General features: G+C 47.5%; 1 protein-coding gene across 2 annotated transcripts in view; it reads right to left on the bottom strand.

The window, feature by feature from the left end:
- Window positions 1-151: 151 nt before the first annotated feature.
- Window positions 152-17,486, bottom strand: part of DTX4 (deltex E3 ubiquitin ligase 4) — a 35,106-nt gene continuing 17,771 nt past the window's right edge. Inside the window, exons 5-9 of one of the 2 annotated variants that reach the window (XM_081279454.1) lie at window positions 16,861-16,922; window positions 15,841-15,993; window positions 13,443-13,604; window positions 8,642-8,731; window positions 152-4,037 (exon numbers count right to left, since the gene is read on the bottom strand). In XM_081279454.1, coding sequence (XP_081135580.1) covers window positions 3,804-4,037; window positions 8,642-8,731; window positions 13,443-13,604; window positions 15,841-15,993; window positions 16,861-16,922 — 701 coding nt within the window. In that variant the 3' untranslated portion in view covers window positions 152-3,803. The remainder of the gene's footprint in view (window positions 4,038-8,641; window positions 8,732-13,442; window positions 13,605-15,840; window positions 15,994-16,860; window positions 16,923-17,486) is intronic. The other variant, XM_081279455.1, reaches the window with a different exon arrangement.

Here is a 17,486-nt window from a genome sequence, read left to right as displayed (position 1 = left end):
TCACACCCACAGGCTCTGCTGTGTTTTAGCTTCCTAACAGATGATCTTAGTCTGAAGTCTGGAGAAAGACCAGTCCTGACTTCCAAGAACATCACGCCCCATGGACTATCAGAGATGGAGACAGATTTTGGTGACATTGGTGGTTCTGCATTTGCATTTTATTTTTGTGTTCTTATCAATAGTGGAATGATTAATAGTACACATTTATTTGAAAAACGGCAGTCTAGAAATGATTAAAACACACACTGTATTGTAGTCAGGTGGAGGGACATTTAAGAAGTCAACATTCATGATTTCAAAGATGACCTTTCTCCCACAAGTTCACTTTCCCATTTCCCTTGCCATGTGGTCTGTTTCTCTGGGGGAGCAAGGAGTCAAGTCAGGTCAAATGTGTGGGTAGAAAAGAAGTGGACAAAGAAAATTAGAGAAAAGAGACTTTCCCCTTATCTTGTGGAAGGGTTTGTGGTTGTTTACAGACTGAGGAAGTAACCCAGATGCCTCCCAGGTGCACTAGTCGGCAAAAAGCAGAAGGTTCCCAGGAACAACTGTTTGTGGTTGTTCGTTTGCCATTTATTCTTCTGCACATACACCTCATGAGCACCAGGTGGCGATGTCCTCTCAGAGTCATACCAAAGAACTTCAAAACACAGCAGTTTACAAACACAACAATCACATTTGGACATTCACCTGTCTCTTCCAGAAACCCCCCCCCCCCCGCTCAAATACCAGGGATCACAGACAAGGAAAGGAGGCCGGGGGCCTTTCTTGCACCGCAGAGGCCTTCCCCCAGTCCTCTCATGCACACAATAGTGCAATACCAGGATGAGCACTTTTGACCAAGTATAAAACCACAGAGATGTTCAGTTTTTACAAAAAGGGGAAGGGAATGAAAACACAAAGGCACACGCCACCACGTACACACCACATAACCTTTTAAAGGATGAGCATCTGAGAAGGTTTGTCTCTGATCCTGTTGGTCATCCCTGGAGACCCTGGTGCTAAGCCCATGAAAAGAAGAGCGCGAGAGCCCCTGCTTGGGCCCGGAGAGCACAGTCGGGATTCTAGTGGGAAACACCCTGCTTCACAGTAGTGGGCACACAGGGCTCTGCTGGCAGGGTTCTCACTGAAACCAAGACTCTGTCTTTCCATGTTGGCACAAGATAAGGAGCAAGGGAATGCCCACCCCCCACTGCCTTGCCTAGCACAGTGTTAGAAAGGAAATCCAAGATCCTTTCTGCCCAGAAAGCTCAACAAGAAGAGCAGCTTGAGGGTGAGGTAGCCCTACTGAGCTTCCTCAGAGAAGACGAGAAATGGGGCACAAACACATCCAAGACCTGGGGTGGGGTGGGGGGCTTGATGGCATGAAGACCCCCTCTCCAAGTGGTATTGCCACTGCCTCCTGACTCCCTTATATATCATCTTCAGTCCTTGTCCTTCTGCCTGATGAAGGGTCACCCCACTGCCCATTTCCAGTTGTCCGAGCAGGTCTTCGTTTCTTTTCCACTCGAGCTTCCTGAATTTTCCTACACACAGGCCCTCGGTCTTGTTCCTCATCCCTGTGGCCTAGAAGCCGAGAAGATACTTGACAAGGGCAACGGTATGACGCTTACAGGGGCTGGAAACAGCATCACAGGACGCTACCCCAGAGAAGAATCCCAGAGTGCCATCCATCCATGCAAAAGAACCAGATGCCTCTTTGGACAGGTCACAGGTGTGATGGGGAAGAGAGGGCCCAGAGAAGCCCAGAGGATGATCTCTGGCATGTGATAACTTGGCAGTGTGACATTACACTCTGCAGGGACATCTCTGTCATTTAGTTCTAATGTTTCCTTCCTGACTGTAGTAGGAACTTACACGCCCCAGGGGCAGTGAACCCAGGACCAGTCTTTTCATCTGCAAAATAGCTTCCCACTGCTGGGAGAGACTGGATTAAGGGTGGCAGGAATAATTCCTCCTCTCAGAGCTCCCTCTGATGTGGCCAATTATTGTCCCTGTAGCCAAATGGGAGTAAAGAAAGACTCAGCACCAGTAAGTCCCAAGGAACTGGTGACAGGTGAATCCACTAGTCACACTTATGTCAAAGTGGCTGCAGGGCTAACAGCAAGCAGCTGTGGAGCTGCTGTTATGAAACCTTGGCCTCCAGTTCTAACTTAAGTACCACCGTGGAAGGTTCTTTTGTTTCATTTTTTTTCCAGCATCAAAAACCTTCCAAGTTTTATGAAATATATATGCATATATATGTATACGTCAAACCCCCAAAACATGAGGTATATAAATTCAAATTAGTATCCAGAGGAACTTCCCCCAAACACATAGTTCAAAGAACCCACTTTCAAAAAGGAGAATTGGGTTTCCCTTCTTGAGAACCCCTGTTCTCTCTGATCCTCAATCCATTATTGGAGCCAAAGGCAAGAGGATGTTGAGGGGAGATAGACAGGGTCTTGGGATACAACCCAGATGCACTTTGGACCAGAACATAATGTGGTCCCAACCCTGTTAGGAATGAACTAGAGGCTTTCACCATGTTGGAAGTCCATCTGTGGGACAGATGAGGGGCCCAGCACCATCTCTGGGCTTACGTAGCAAATTTGCATGGGTACAGATTGAAACCCTCATAAAAACAAGATTGGACAGAGGTTGGCTCTGATTCCGTCTTGAACAGAAATAGAAAAAGGTGTGGGTCCAGGTCTCACCTCCACACATCCCCCTAAGCACAATTCTACCTCCATCAGGTTCCACATTTATCATGAGATGGGTTGGTAAGAAGAGGAAAGTCCAGGGACCACACCCTGGCAGTTTCATCCCTCAGAACTGGGGTTTGGCATCTTGCAAAATAGATTTCAGGGTCATGATGGGATGGACTGTCCACCAACGTGGCCCATGACACGCACACACCCACACACACATAGGCTCATACACAGACGGCACAGGGCCCAGCATGGGCCCCACTCACAGTGAATCCATGAAACTCGTGGAATCTTTGAGCTGGTCTGGGATGAGTTGGGAAGAAGGCTGTGGGCTCCTCTCCCTGAGGACAGTGCAGATGCCCAGTGGGATGCAGACTCTGGTTTGATCAGAGAGGGGCTGGAAACAGCATCACAGGATGCCAGCCCAGAGAAGAATCCCAGAGTCCATCCATCCATGCAAAAGAACCAGATGCCTCTTTGGACAGGTCACAGGTGTGAGGGGGAAGAGAGGGCCCAGAGAAGCCCAGAGGACGATGGAGAGAGCTGAACCCTCCCAGGGGCGTCTGCCTCCCTGACCCTGTCAGCAAGAAGCACTCGCTCGCCCCACACCAAGGCATCCAGGATCTGATGTCACAGCAGTTTAGCGGTCCACCCCTTGGTGCCCCCCACCCACCTTGCACAGTGAGAGCTCTCTGCCTCAGCGGAGGAGAGAAAAGTGGAAACTCCACTCTCAAAGCAGAGTGGAAGCAGCTAGAAGCCAGCTGAGGCCAGAAACCTCAGCTTCACAAGGCAGGGTGTGCAGTGCCACGCACTGTCCACACCCGAGTGTGCTGACCATGCCCCCCACTTGAGGGATGGAGGGGGTGGGGATTCTTGCCTACCCAGCACCGAAAACTCAACAGGAACAGACCCAGGATGGCCATCACCCCATGTCCCCTTTTGTCGGATGAGGTTTATGAATTATGTCACCTTATGCAATCTGCCTCCCCTCCCAGTCGGAGACAGGGTGAGGGAGGATGAGGGAGGAGGGAGGGCATGGTACCAACTTCCACCTTGACTCTCCCTGTTCCTGCCCTGTGGCCCCACAGCCCCTCCCACCCCCACGCCTCTCCAGCCTCAGTCTTTCTCCTGGGCAGTACTGTCCTCAGAGATGCCCTGGGCAGCCAGTTCGGCCAGCACGTTATCCAGGTAATTGGCATCTGGGTAGCCATGGCCGGTGAGATTAGAGCCAAACTCTGTCTTGTGGTGCACCTCATTCCAGATGACCGTATCAGACTCGCCCGTGGTGCTGGAGGTACCGATGGCAAAGATGAGACGGCGATCCCAGGCCACGAGGAGCAACTTGAGAACCTGTGGAGCAAAGGAAAGAGACAGAGGGCGGACTTCAGTGTCGGTCAGACACTGTCCCCTGGGTGGTAGGATCCTCTTCAGGGTCCCAATCTCCCTGCGTCAGGAAGTCCTAAGCAATTCAATGAAAGAGAAGGAGACTTGGACTTGGAGTCAGGGAACTATAGGTTGAGTCTTGGCTCTGTCAATGAATCACTGTGACCATGGACAAATTAGAGCACCTCTCTCTGATGCTTAAAATCCTTATTTATAAAGTGGCAATGGTATAACCCGTCTCAAAGGTTGTGGACATCTTATGGAACACTACAAGAAAAGCATTTTCATACTAGTGCCTGGAGTACAATACTTTAAAAAAAAAAAAAAAAAAAGGTCAGCTATCAGCATAATAGTTGCATTTTAAAACTTTGGGTCTAGGAGTCACAGTGCTTACGATCTGAGGACTTCTGAACTTCTGCCCTCCACCAGCACCACCTCGAGGTGGAATTAATTTACCAACAACTAAGACTGGGAAATATTTGTCCAGTGACATCTTAAAAAGCCCTCTGACTTCTTCCAGGCTCTCTCCTATTTATCTCCCATCTGGTCCTCACACCACACTTGGAGGCAGGTCCACGGCAAGTGCTATCATCATCCCCATTTTATAGATGAGGAAGCTGTGGCCTGTGCTGGGGTTTGCAGAAGGTTCTGATTCATCCAAATTCAACAAGATCTTGGTTGAGCGAGACTAACATCCTTATTCCCAGTCTTGGTCGGAGCCCTGTCCATATGAGGAAGACACCCGGAAAGATGAACTCTTCCAAACATGGTACAGGCTGACGGCTGGGGAATCATAACAGTAATAACAGTCGTTGTTGCAGTTTGAATCTTAAATGTCCCCTAAAGGCTGTGTGCCAAAAGCTTGGTCCCCAACTGATGGTACTGTTGGGAGATGGGAGAAACCTTAGTCCCTGGGGTCCGGTGGGAGGGAGTAGGTCCCTGGAGGTGTGCGCCCTGGGAAGATTTATTTTGTCCCCAGTCCCTCCCCTCCCCCCTCTCTCTTTCTCTATGTGCCTCCTGGTCACCAGGAGGTCAGCAGTTTCCTTCCACCACATGCTCCCAGCCATGATGTTCTGCCTCACCCAAGGCCCAAAGTGACAGGAGCAAGTGACAAGGGACTGAAACCATGACTCAAAACAAATCCTTCCCCCTTTCAGCTGATTGCTCTGAGGTATTCTGTCACAGTGAAGCGAAGCCAAGGAACACAATAGTAAACTCGAAAACAGGAGCTACCCTTTCCTGAGAGGTTACTTACTCGGCTCCAGGAGTTAAGTTATACAGTGATCACAATAACTGGGATTCAGATACTCTCATCATCACACACCCCACCCCCGCCACCTTTTTTTTTTTTTTTTAAACAAATGAGAAAAACAGGCTCAGAAGATTAAAAAAAAAATCAAAACTTGCCTTAGTCTTATAGCTAGTGGCAGGCAGCAGGGTGGGTATTGGAGGTGGACCTCAGGGCTGCCTGACTCCATGGCCCAGGGTCCAAAGTATACTTTAGATAGGGATCAGCATATATTTCAAGGAGGAGGCTGCTTCTGAGCCGAGTCTCAGCGGAAGGGAGGATGGGAGGTATGTTAACAGAGAGGATGTGCAGACCGCAGACCTCGGTAAGTAAATAGGAGCCCCAGGCATGGATGATTACAACAACAGCTGCCATCGCATTTTACTATTGCTACTTTCACTGAATTCCTACAACATCCTGTCCACGCAGAAATTATTACCACTGCTGGACAGATGAGGAAACAAGTCATTCGGATGTGAAGCCTTTAATACCAGTTTCTGCAGCTATGCGTGTGAAAACTAGGACTGGAACCCAGGCCGGTCTAGTTCCAAAGCCTGAGCTCTTACTGTGCCTCAATCTCCAGTGAGACCCACGTGAAGGACAAGGGTGGGCAACTGGAGAGATAGGAAGGTGTAAAACCACACAACAGCAGGCTTTTTATGTCAAGCGGAGAGGAGTATTCTTTATGAATAAGAAACAACTGTTTGGGGCTGGGGATGTGGCTCAAGCGGTAGCGCGCCCGCCTGGCATGCGTGCAACCCGGGTTCGATCCTCAGCACCACATACCAACAAAGATGTTGTGTCTGCCGAGAAGTAAAAAATAAATATTAAAAAAAAAAATTCTCTCTCTCTCTCTCTCTCTCTCTCTCTCCTCTCTCACTCTCTCTAAAAAAAAATTAAAAAAAAAAAAGAAACAACTGTTTGAATTTTATTTCTTTTTTCTTTTCTTGGAGGGGGGAGGGTACTGGGGATTGAACCCAGTGGTGTTTTACCACTAAGTTACATCCCTGGCCCCTTTTAAAAATTTCTATTTTGAGACAAGGTTTCTACGAGTTGCCTAGGCTGGCCTTGAACCTGCAATACTTCATCTTATATTTTTTTTTTCCTGGTGTTTCCTGGTATTGGGGATTAAAGCCAGGAGCATTTAATCACTGAGCCACATCCCCAGCTCTTTTAAAATATTTTACTTAGAGACAGGGGCTTGCTGAGTTACTTAGGGCCTCACTAAGCTGAGGCTAGCTTTGAACTCGAGATCCTCCTGCCTCAGCCTCTAGAGCTGCTGGGATTACAGGCGTGTGCCACTGCACCCCACTTCTGCCTCAGCTTCTGGAACACTGGGATTACAGGTAGGTGCCACTGTACCCAGTTTGAATCTTATTTTTTTTTAAACAAAGGTGTTTGGTGCTGGGAATTATGTTTTGGGATGACTAAACTGGTGGCGTTGAAAGATGAAGAAGCATTAACTAGGTTGGTGGTAGCAGGTTCATAAAAGGAATCGAGTGGTTTAGAAGGCAGTTCAGGGAGCTAAGTGGATGCGGTGGATAAGAGGGAGGGCCCAAGAAGACCAATATGTCCATTCTGGATCCTGGGAATTCAGGGTATGTCGTCAACATAAGAGAGTCCTGCAGGCAGAACAGCTTTGGGGAACATGGTTCTAGTTTGAACAGCAGGACTTTACAGTAGAGACATTTAGCCAACTGTTGAGATGCAGATCTCAGGCTCAGGCACAAAAATTTGGATCCTCAAGAAAAACAGGCATCAGGCCTAGTCCTGATTCTTAATCTGGGAACACTTGACTGGCACATCTTGTGATATAGCTGGTTCTTTCATTGTTCCAAACTGTCTCCTTCCTCCCTGGATGAGGACATATCCATACCATGTGCCATGAGACCTGAGGGCTCTCCCTATGGGCATTTCACCACCCCATCCTTCACCTGGCCTGTCCATAACTTGATAGGGCCTATGGAAAGCGAGAGAAGGAAAAAAAAAGGTGCCAGGAGGTCTAAATGGATTCCACACTTCCTCTCGGATTCTCTCTTTAGTCCTCTTTCTCTTCTCTCTCCAGTTTCCCACCCTTGGAAGGAAGAGCATGGACCACAGAAGGGCTGTTCCTTCAACCTGGGTTTCAGAGCAGGGAGACAAATGGAGCACCCTAGAGCTGAGTGTTTATTTACCACCTAAATTCAAATGATGACCACTCACCCGCAAGGTGACAGAGTATTAGGAGGTGATTAAGGCAGAGAAATGCATTTCAGTGAATGGGATTAATGCTCTTACAAAAGAGTCCTGGGAGAGAGCCCCCTTGCCCCTTTCCCCATGTGAGGACACAGAGAGAAGGCTTTGTCTATGAGCAGGAAGTGGGTCTTGCCAGATGCAGATTCTGCCAGAGCCTTGATCTTGGATTCCCAGCCCCCAGAATGGAGAGAAATTCATTTCTGTTGTTTCTGAGCCACCCAGTCTGTGGGATTTTTTCATAACCACCCAGATAGACAGAGACATTGACCCACAGCAACCACACAGCCACTGGCATCCTGTGGAAGGAGGCTGCTGAGATTTGGAGAGAAAACCCACTAAAACACACCTCCTGCCTGTGTTTTTCCAGCACTCCCTTAGACCAGTGGTTCCCAACGCTCTTGAGATCAGGAAAGATTCTGAAAGCCCAGTGATTTTTATGGCCTCATTCACGGAAAAACAAAGGTAGATTTTTAAAAATTCTAATGAGAGTTCATAGAAGCATGGGAGACTGATCATGAAGTACTAGGAGTCCCAAAGATTGTTCCCACTGCCCTTTTGGAGACAAGTCTAAGAATATATAAGAATAAAATAATCTCCCACCGATTAAGATCCATGCCCCAGATCAGTGCTTCTCACACTTTAGCATGTGCTGGGATCTTGCTAAATTGAAATAGGTTATAGTTCTGCGTTTCTATCAAGTTCCTGCATATTACCACTGGTGCTATTCCCAGGACCTGCCTTTAGGCAGCATCGCTTAAACAAAAAATACTAAAATAGATGAATTATTGCCAATAATATCCTGGAGAGGAACAAATTAAAAGCCCCCACCTCATTCACCTGCAAAAAAAAAAAAAAAAAGGAAAAATTTCTAATCATATCCAACTTTACTTATGGTTGACTCAGATAGGAGCTTGTTACTATATATATCAAGAGGAAAAAACAAAAACAAACAAAACCAGTTCTCTTTGGTCTTTGCATTGTAGGAAGCAAAACCTCAGGCCCTGAGAAAATAAAGTCCCCAGAACTACTCTGAAATTTCCACTCTTACTTTTCTCCCTTTCTCGCTGTCTGGAAGGTAACAGTGTCGTGGGAAGCCACGGGCGCTGAAACTCTTGCCAGGATTTGGGTGTTCTGGCCCCTGCAAGCAGAAAGAAAGAAAACAAAGAGGATTTTTCAACATAATTCTGGTGAGAAAAGAGTGCAGGCTGGTACTCATTAAATAGTGATGAAGATCATAATGGCCATAGAGTCTAGACCGAACAGACCCCCAAAGCAGTGTGAGGAATCATTAAACACACAGACTGGGCATCCTTGGACCTGGGTTTGGACCGAGCTGTTACCTCCCAGCTGGATGTGCTGGAGCCCAATTCTGGGGCCTTTGAGCCCCATCGATTTGATAGCAATGACATGGGATACTCACCTTGTGAGGCTGTTTCGCATGTTACACACATTTGGTGCCTGGTGCATGGTAGGAACCCAGTAAACCTAAAACATCATCCCTGTCTTCATCATCTACTGTTTTACTTCGGCCCAGAAAAGTTAAATTCTTCCATAATGTTAGCGGCTTTGCTGAAAATTAAGCCTAGTTTTTCTGAGGTCTGTGGTCTACACTTTTTAGCTCTGAACTACTCAGAATCATCAAAGTGTCTTGAGCTATGAACCCTGCAAGCAGAATTGCCTGCATGATTCCCATGGATTCTCCTTTGTCATCATGAATTTATGTTGGTTTTCTTGTTTAGCATACGGATCAGGAGACTCAGGACTAAAAATCTTCTAACGATATTTTAGCCGTGGTTGCCCAATATCCTATTTAAAGCCCAGTCTCAGGCTACTGGGTGCTAAAAAACAAACAAACAAAAATAAAGCAGGATTGAATCAGATCCAGGTGCTACAATTGTGGATGTGGTTTGTCCCCTCTGAAACTCGTGATGAAATTGCACAGTCATTGCAGCTGTGTTGGCAGATGGGGCTTTTGAGAGGCTGTTGGGTGACTAGGGAGAGGAATTAATGCCTTTCTAAAAGAACTTCTCCTTTCTCTCTTGAGGGACTGGATTAGTACTGTGAAAGCCTGTTGCTCTAAAGCAAGGTTGTTCCTTATGGTCTCCCACTTCCACATGTCTAGCAGTCCTTCTGCTTCTGCCTTGAGTAGAAATAGCCCCTCACCAGATGCAAACAACAATCTTGGACTGCCCAGCCTCCAGAACTGTGAGCCACATGAATCTCTATTATCTATAAATGCTCAGTACTCTGTAACAGAAAACAGACTAAGACACCAGCCTTCTTAATCAGAGGCCAGATGGGTTCATTGACCCCTTTGTGCAACTCATGAGAAGCAATGCACTTTTTCTCAGTAGCAATGCATATATTTTCCACTCACACAAATGTTTGTGCATAATTTCGGAGCAACCCTAAACCTTGCAGGGATGGAACCCTATTTAAAAACCCCTTCCAGATACAACCAATTAAATATCAGTAGCTGGGCGTGGTGGTGCACGCTTGTCATCCCAGTGTCTCAGGAGGCTGAGGCAGCAGGATCGTGAGTTCAGAGCCAGCCTCAGCAAAAGCAAGGTGCTCAGCAACTCAATGAGACCTTGTCTGTAAAGAAAATACAAAATAGGGCAGGGGATGTGGCTCAGTGGTCGAGTGCCCCTGAGTTCAATCCCCAGTACCCCCCTCCCCCAAAAAATTGATAATTCTGTGCTGTTGTTAACAACAGCTCTCCCACAGATGATCAGCAAGTGTGTCCTGGCTGCATAAATGAGTGAGTGAAGGAACAAATGAGCATACAGATTTTTCATTTTGTCTCTTTATGCACAGTGATCAAAAATTCTGTTGCTTTAATTTTTCTGAAAGCACAGTACAAGATCACTTCTGATTTTGCCATCTGCAGGGTGTGAGGACTGTACTGGGGTCTGGGGAAAGGCACACTTCCCTGGGCTAAATTGGTTTCTTTTTTTTTTTTTTTTTTTTTGGTGCTGGAGATTGAACCCAGGACCTTGTGCATGCAAGGCAAGCACTCCACCAACTGAGCTATATCCCCAGCCCCAACAATGTCTTCTTGAAGATGCAGGACCTGATGGTTCCAATTCCACACTTAAAGACATGACTACCTCACTAAGCCTGGCCGCCTGACTGAGGGGCCAAGTCCAAGCACCGGGCTATGACTGCTCCTCCCCTTCCTGGGGCTGCTGCTTGTGTGTCCAATGCAGAGTCCACCTGGCACTGACCCAGCAAGCCTGTGTGCTCTGGGCCCATCGCCAAGCAGAGCAGTCACGACTCAGCCTCAGCCTGGCCCAGAGTTTCTCCCGTGGGGAATTTTTCTCTGCAGTGAAGGCCCACACTGATGTGGCCCCTGAAGTCTGAAGAGACGGCACTGAGCATTCTGAGACTCTGAGACTACAGGATGGCCACCAAGACATGTATTTCTCTCGAGATGAGCTGGGGTGTGTTCCTGGAGGAGCCGGGGCTCTGCAGAGCAGCACGTGGATACCTCTAAAACCACAGTACAAGCTCTTCCTAGCCCTAGCCCTAATCCTGACCCTGACCCTAGTCCTAACCCAGGCTGCCTGCTGTTCCTCCTGACTCACTCATGTCCTTACCACCCCGACTGGCCGGCTCAGAATCATCCCAGGAGTCTCCCCCGAGCAACACCCAGTTGTTTCTCTCTTGCTCTGACCTTTCCTTTGCTGAGGCCCCATTACAGAGCCTGGACTACTGCAGTAGTCTCCTGATGGGTCTTTGTTCTGGTTGTCCTCTGTGCTTACATCAGACTGTCCTTCCTGAAGCACAAACTCAACCCCGTGATAGTCCAAAATCTAATCACAAACCAGAAATCTTCAGGGGCTCCCTGCAGCCTAATAAGGAAGGTCCTCACCCTCAGCCCTAGTGGTCAGGCCTTCTGTGGCCTGGTGCCGGTCTCCAACAATGCCTGGTCTTCAACATCTCTGTCATGCTCCCTCCCGTTTTGCAAGTCTTAGGCCCCCATTTAACTCTTCCTTATTGCCTTCAACACCCCTACTTTCTCTCCTCCACAACTGTTATACCCTCCAACTAAAAATGCTCTCCTCCATTTCTTCACATTTCCCAGGCTCCCCTAGAGAGTAACCTGCACCCGAAAGTCCCCTCTGAGCTGCAGACACACACACACACACACACACACACACACACACACACACACACACGCCCTTGTCCTTTCCAGGATGAGTAGGATACTCAATAATAATGGCACCAGGTATTGAGCACCTTAGTATTGTACCCTTGCCCCAGGTGCACACACAGATGTCTCTCACCCGCACAACACCTCCGCCTGTTAGGTGCCCGGCTGCACTGCTGAAGAAGCTAAGCTTGGAAAGATCAGGTGGCTGGCCCAGAGTCACCAGCAAGTAAACACTCCCACCAGGGTACACGCCTATAATCCCAGCTACTGGGGAGGCTGAGGCAGGAGGATCACCAAGTTCCAGGCCAACCTGGACAAGTTAGGGAGACCCTGTCTCAAAAACAAACACAGGAAAACCAAAACCAAAACAACAAAACAAACAAACAAACCCAAAGGGCTGTGGATGTAGCTCAACAGTAGTGTGCTGGCCTAGCGTGTAGGAGATGCTGGGTTAAATCCTCAGCACCCCCCACCCAAACACACATGCGCAACGGAGGCAAGAACCAGGCTGATCAGACTTTGAAGGACTTGCAGTTCTTTGTTCACTCTGCCTCGCACAACTTCTATCAATGGTGCACACCCAATTTTGCTCTCTAAATTAATTGGTGGTGTTCACTTATCTTTTCCTGACGGGTTGGTAAATCCCCCAAGGAAGAACCATGTTTTACCTAACTCTTTTATAGGCTATCACATGGGCCTGGTTATTTCCCCACGAATTATCACTATTTGCAAGCACCCATTTGTCTGTTTGCTTTATGGTTTTCCTGGCCCCAGCAGAATGGGGACTTCAGAGAGAAAGAATCCTATCAGGGCTGCACCTGCCTTCCCTACTGCCAAGGGTATTTGTGATCCCTAATTCACATGCAGATATTTATTAAATGTAAAAAGACAAATAGGAGGGAGTAAAAGAGGTAAACTAATCAACATTTGCTAAAAGTCGATCTAGTCTGCACCCTAGAACATTTGATAAAGCTTCATTGTGGGAAGAAGGGCCACAAAATTTACATCTGCCATCAGGAATATTGTTCAGATTTGTTCCTTGGAACTGTATTTAAAAGAAACAAAGAGGAAAGAAATGCCCATGAAACTCAGAGCCAGTAGTGTAGCTATCGAATAGTGTGATCATGTAGCTATGGAATTAGAAATGCAAGTTACTGTTTGACAAAGAAATTCCACTTCTAGAAAATTATTCGGCACATAAACAGGTACAGGGCTGCACACTGGGCAAGGTTCATATGTGTACAAGTTTATTCATCCCAACATTATTCGTTGTAGCAAAAGATTGGAAATAATCCGTATGTATTCTCATCTGATTGAGACTGTTGAATTAAATTATTTACATGATGGATTATTGTGCAGATATAAGAAAGAAAGAGGAAGTTCTCTCTGTACTGAAAAACCTACAAACTATATTGTTCATTGAAAAAATGCAGAGTATGAAACAATGTCCCTAAATGTCAATCATTGTGTAAAAATGGGAGGGGCGGATACAATTTCTGTTGCCTGGGCACAGAGAATCCTGGAAGGGTACATGAGAAAGTAAGAACAATGGTAGTGGAGGGGGAGAGGATGGGGGATTAGATCTGTAGAGGGGGAACAAGGGTGGGAAGGAGACTTTTCATAGCATAAAACATTTCGAATGCAAACATTTAAACTTAAAACTATAAAAGGCAACTGCTGAGGGTGGGCTCACCTGAATGCCCGGGGGGATGCTGTAGATAATCCGGATGGTTTTACAGTCTGGGTGGCCAGGCAAGGAGTGGGGGATGAGGTGATACTCCATCTTCCCTGGAGGCTGGGTGCCTGTCTTCACCCCATAAATGGTCTTACAGGTTGGACACTGCAAACTCCCATCCTGAGGAGACAAGGTCAAAATAGCCAACCTGGGAAATCGTTTTGCTAATGACCTTCCCACCCAACCTCAAAGGTACCAGAGATAAAGGGCAAGGGGGAAAAACTTGATCCGACCTCCGACCCCACACTAGACCTGAAATCCTGACTAGCTACATAAGCCACGGCTGCTATCTCCAAAGTAACAGAAAGAAAATTCTACAAATAGCTTTAGGCTCCATGCTAAGGAACATAGAAAGGACGCCCCTGTCATTGGTGAAGAGGCCAGGCAACTAGGGCAGGGAGCCCACAAAGGGAATCATCATCTCATATCTAAGCCTCAAATGGATAGAACAGATAGCAAGCTCTCAAGAGCAGCGACTTCCCAATTGATGACCACCAGGGTCATTTGAAAGATTCTTAAAAATAAAGATGCTTGGACCCCACACCAGGCCCACAGTTATCAGAACTGGGCGACTGCAAAGTGTAGTGGTTTGGAATGTGAGCTCGCAAGTCAGACTGCCTGGATTTACTCTGCCTTCTACCTGCTGTGTGACCTTGGACAAATCAATTATCCTCTCGGAGTCTCAGTTTCTTTAGAGAGCCAGAAAAACAACGGTATCTGTCTCACTGGGTTGTTAGAATACTATATGAGATCATCCATAGGACGTGTTTTGCAAGTGGCCTATCTAAGTGTTATCAGTCTATTCATGATTTCTGCGAAAAGACTAATAAACTCAGGTTTGGAAACCACTGCTAGGAAAAGATAAATTGAGCACTGTGTTGGAGAACATAAAGACGACTTCAAACAAATGACCCTTGAAGAATAAATAGGCTTAGAATGATGGAGGATAAGTTCTGCATAAACAACCAGAGGAGAAAATGATGCCGTAATTGTCATGCTTTAAAATCTTACAACAGAATCTACAATGCTTGTTTCCCATCAGCCTCACCTTCTGACATTAGCTGGGGAGGAATTATAAACCCCTTTCACAGATAAAGGAGCTGAGGCACAGCAAGATTGAGGGGCTCATCACCAGCCAGGGTCAGAACACCTGCGAGTGCATCTAAATCACCCCCACCTCACCCCACGGCACTGCACTGCCCCCCAGTGGCTCTGCTGGTGGCACAGGGGTTTCCAGACAGATATGAAAGGGTGTGGTTTCACAGGAGAACCTGGTGAGGTGCCACCTGCTGTGGCAGGGAGGGTGGGGAACCCTGCGGGAGCCCCCACAGCAAATCCTATTTCCAGGCTCACAAAAGGAAGGGAGGAGGACGCATGTGCTGACAGAGGACTTTCCCACAGCTGGGACCAAAGCTCTCTTCAGATGTCCCTCCCCCAACTCTTTGGGAAGATGCAGATCCTCTGAAGAGCTATTTGGAGACATCTCATGTAAGTTCTACTCATTTAGAGGAACAGCTCACATTGGAGTCAGCTCCTCTCTAAAGCTGGGGTCCCACTCCCCGCCGAGGCCTTAGCTTGTTTCATGGCCTCGGGGGCATGGCTCCATCCTATTCAGACCCTCCCTTTCCCCTCATGTGTTTGATAAAATGAAAACACATGCTTCCAAGTGTAAGTGCAAAAGAGAACAAAGGAGAGCGCCTCAAGAGACATTTTTGAAACTACTGACGTAAAAGCAAATAGTTACTAGACATTCTTGGATACGGTCAACCCCAAAGGAAAGAAAGTGCTAAGAAAGCCCTTTAAACACAGAGTAACCTCTTAAAATGTGAGACTCCAATGGAAGCTTTCAGGCCAGGGTCAGGATAGTGAACTGACTGCATCCTACACCTTGTCTGTCTGGGACGCTGAGAAAAGTCTCAAGGTTGGCACTTTGGGAACATCAACACAATAAGCTGTGTAAAGGTGAAGTGGGGAACACTACAGCCATGATACACGGGAGGAATTCTTTTGGATAATAATAGTAATAACACCTTACAAAGTGGGTATTGTTATATCTGCATTTTCCAGATGGAAAAGGAAATCTCAGAGAGCCTGAAAAAAAAAAAATCTTGCCCGAGGTCATTCAGTTCCTAACCAGGACCCATGCTCAGGTTGATATCCTTTTACTGCCTCTGCTCTTCCCCTAGTAAGAGATGAACAGAGCAGCTTCTGAAATGCAGGTAGTTTTTGGATGAGTAAGAAGTGGGGCGATGTAAGACTCCTCAGACCAGCCAGGGGAAGAATGTGGAGGGCGCTCATGTTCTTGGTCCTCCACAGCCTACCAGGGGCAGGGCAGCAGGCCCCCGGGTACACTGACCTTGTTCCCATTGTTGTACATGGCGACCAGGCAGTAGATGTGGTAGATGTGGCCACACCTGGACAGCTTTCCTACCAGGTCAGGCTTGACCGTGGGCTGTGGGCCCTTGTAGCCCGAGGGAGCGGTGAGGCGCTCCATGCAGATGGTGCAGTCCTGTGGTTGGGGATGAGAGGGGAAGAGCAGAGAGGATATCAGTTCTCACCAGCCTGGGCAGCCGGGGCCCCTCTGTGGGGGTTCCCATGTGATGGCAGAGGCCGGGTGAGCTGTCACTCCCCCTCTTCTAGAAAGTTGACAAGTCAGGGGTGGAGGGTGGGCTTTTAGAAATCTTGCTTTACACGACAGAGAAATTCCTGAAGTAATCCCTGGTAGTGGTTAATATGTGAACTTGGGCTTGTCAATCACATTACAACCCCTGACCAAGCCCTGTCCTCCAATGGCTTGCGAATAGACACACTGACAAGCTTCGCTTAAGCTGAACTTGGGTAAAGGAATCATGTTTCCCATATACCAGAGAGGCTGTTATTTAAATAAATTTATGGCTGATTTCTCAACTTCAGCGATGTTAACATTTGATGGAATGTTACTGTGGCTACTGTTTGCTGTGGCTACTGACCTGGGCTTTGTAGAGGGCTTAGCAGCGTCCCAGGTCTCTATCCCCTAGATACCAGTAAACACCCAAGCGGATGTCCCCTCAGGGGCAAAATCTTCTCATTTGAGAACCACGGGTCTATGTCAATTCCATTCCAAAGTGAGTGCACGTGGCTTAGCATGCTGTTTTTCCTAAATTCCAACTGTCATGTAAAGTAGCTTAGACTCCATCAGCACTCCGCTAAAGGGGAAAGGTTAAGCTACAGCTGCAGCTCTGACCATGAACTTGGGAGCCTGAGCTCCAGCTTGATTAGCTCTGTACCAGTCAGGGATTAGCAAGCGGCTCCTCCACATCCTGCAGAAAACTACTACAGAGGAAATGACTGTGGGTGATGGGGAAGGTGAACCGTGCCCTACTTCCCCTGCACTCACCTCCTCTGGCGGGTGCCGGACCTTCTGCAGATACTTCTTCAGCACTTCCTCTGGCGTTTTACCTGGGAGGACAAAGGGATCCCTTGGGTTAACAAGGCAGAGGTAAGGGATCCACCAAGCCTTGCCATCCTAAGTGTGCCAGAGAGGAAAGTTATAGTCAAGTTCAAAAGCAGAAAAGGGAGCAATTTATTCTGCAATTGGCTTTAAGAATTCTAAAGGAGCGAGGCACGGTGGTGCACGCCTGTAATGCCAGTGGCCCGGGAGGCTGAGGCAGGAGGATGGCAAGTTCAAAGCCAGTTTCAGCAATTTAGCAAGGCCCTAAGCAATTTAGAGATACTGTCTCTCAATTAAAAAAAAAAAAATTTTTTAAAGGGGCCGGAGATGTGGCTCAGTGGTGAAGCACCTCTGGGTCAATCCCTGGTACCAAAAATAAATAAATAAATAGGAAAAAAAAAAAAGAAGAAGAATTTGAAAGAGAGTACAGGTTGTAGAGGGCTGGAGAGAGGTTTTGAGGAGGGAGAGATGTTCTCATCTGCCTTTACCCTTGCAGCCACTTCCCTAACGGGCTTCTCTCCATTTTCAATGAATCCACATTTTAACAGACATACATTGAGTGAGTTTCTCTT

The sequence above is a fragment of the Spermophilus citellus genome (genome assembly GCF_964194105.1).
Source record: "Spermophilus citellus genome assembly, chromosome: 2".
NCBI lineage: Eukaryota > Metazoa > Chordata > Mammalia > Rodentia > Sciuridae > Spermophilus > Spermophilus citellus.
The sequence above is the reverse complement of the archived record's forward strand: the minus strand, read 5'-3'. Positions and strand labels throughout refer to the sequence as shown.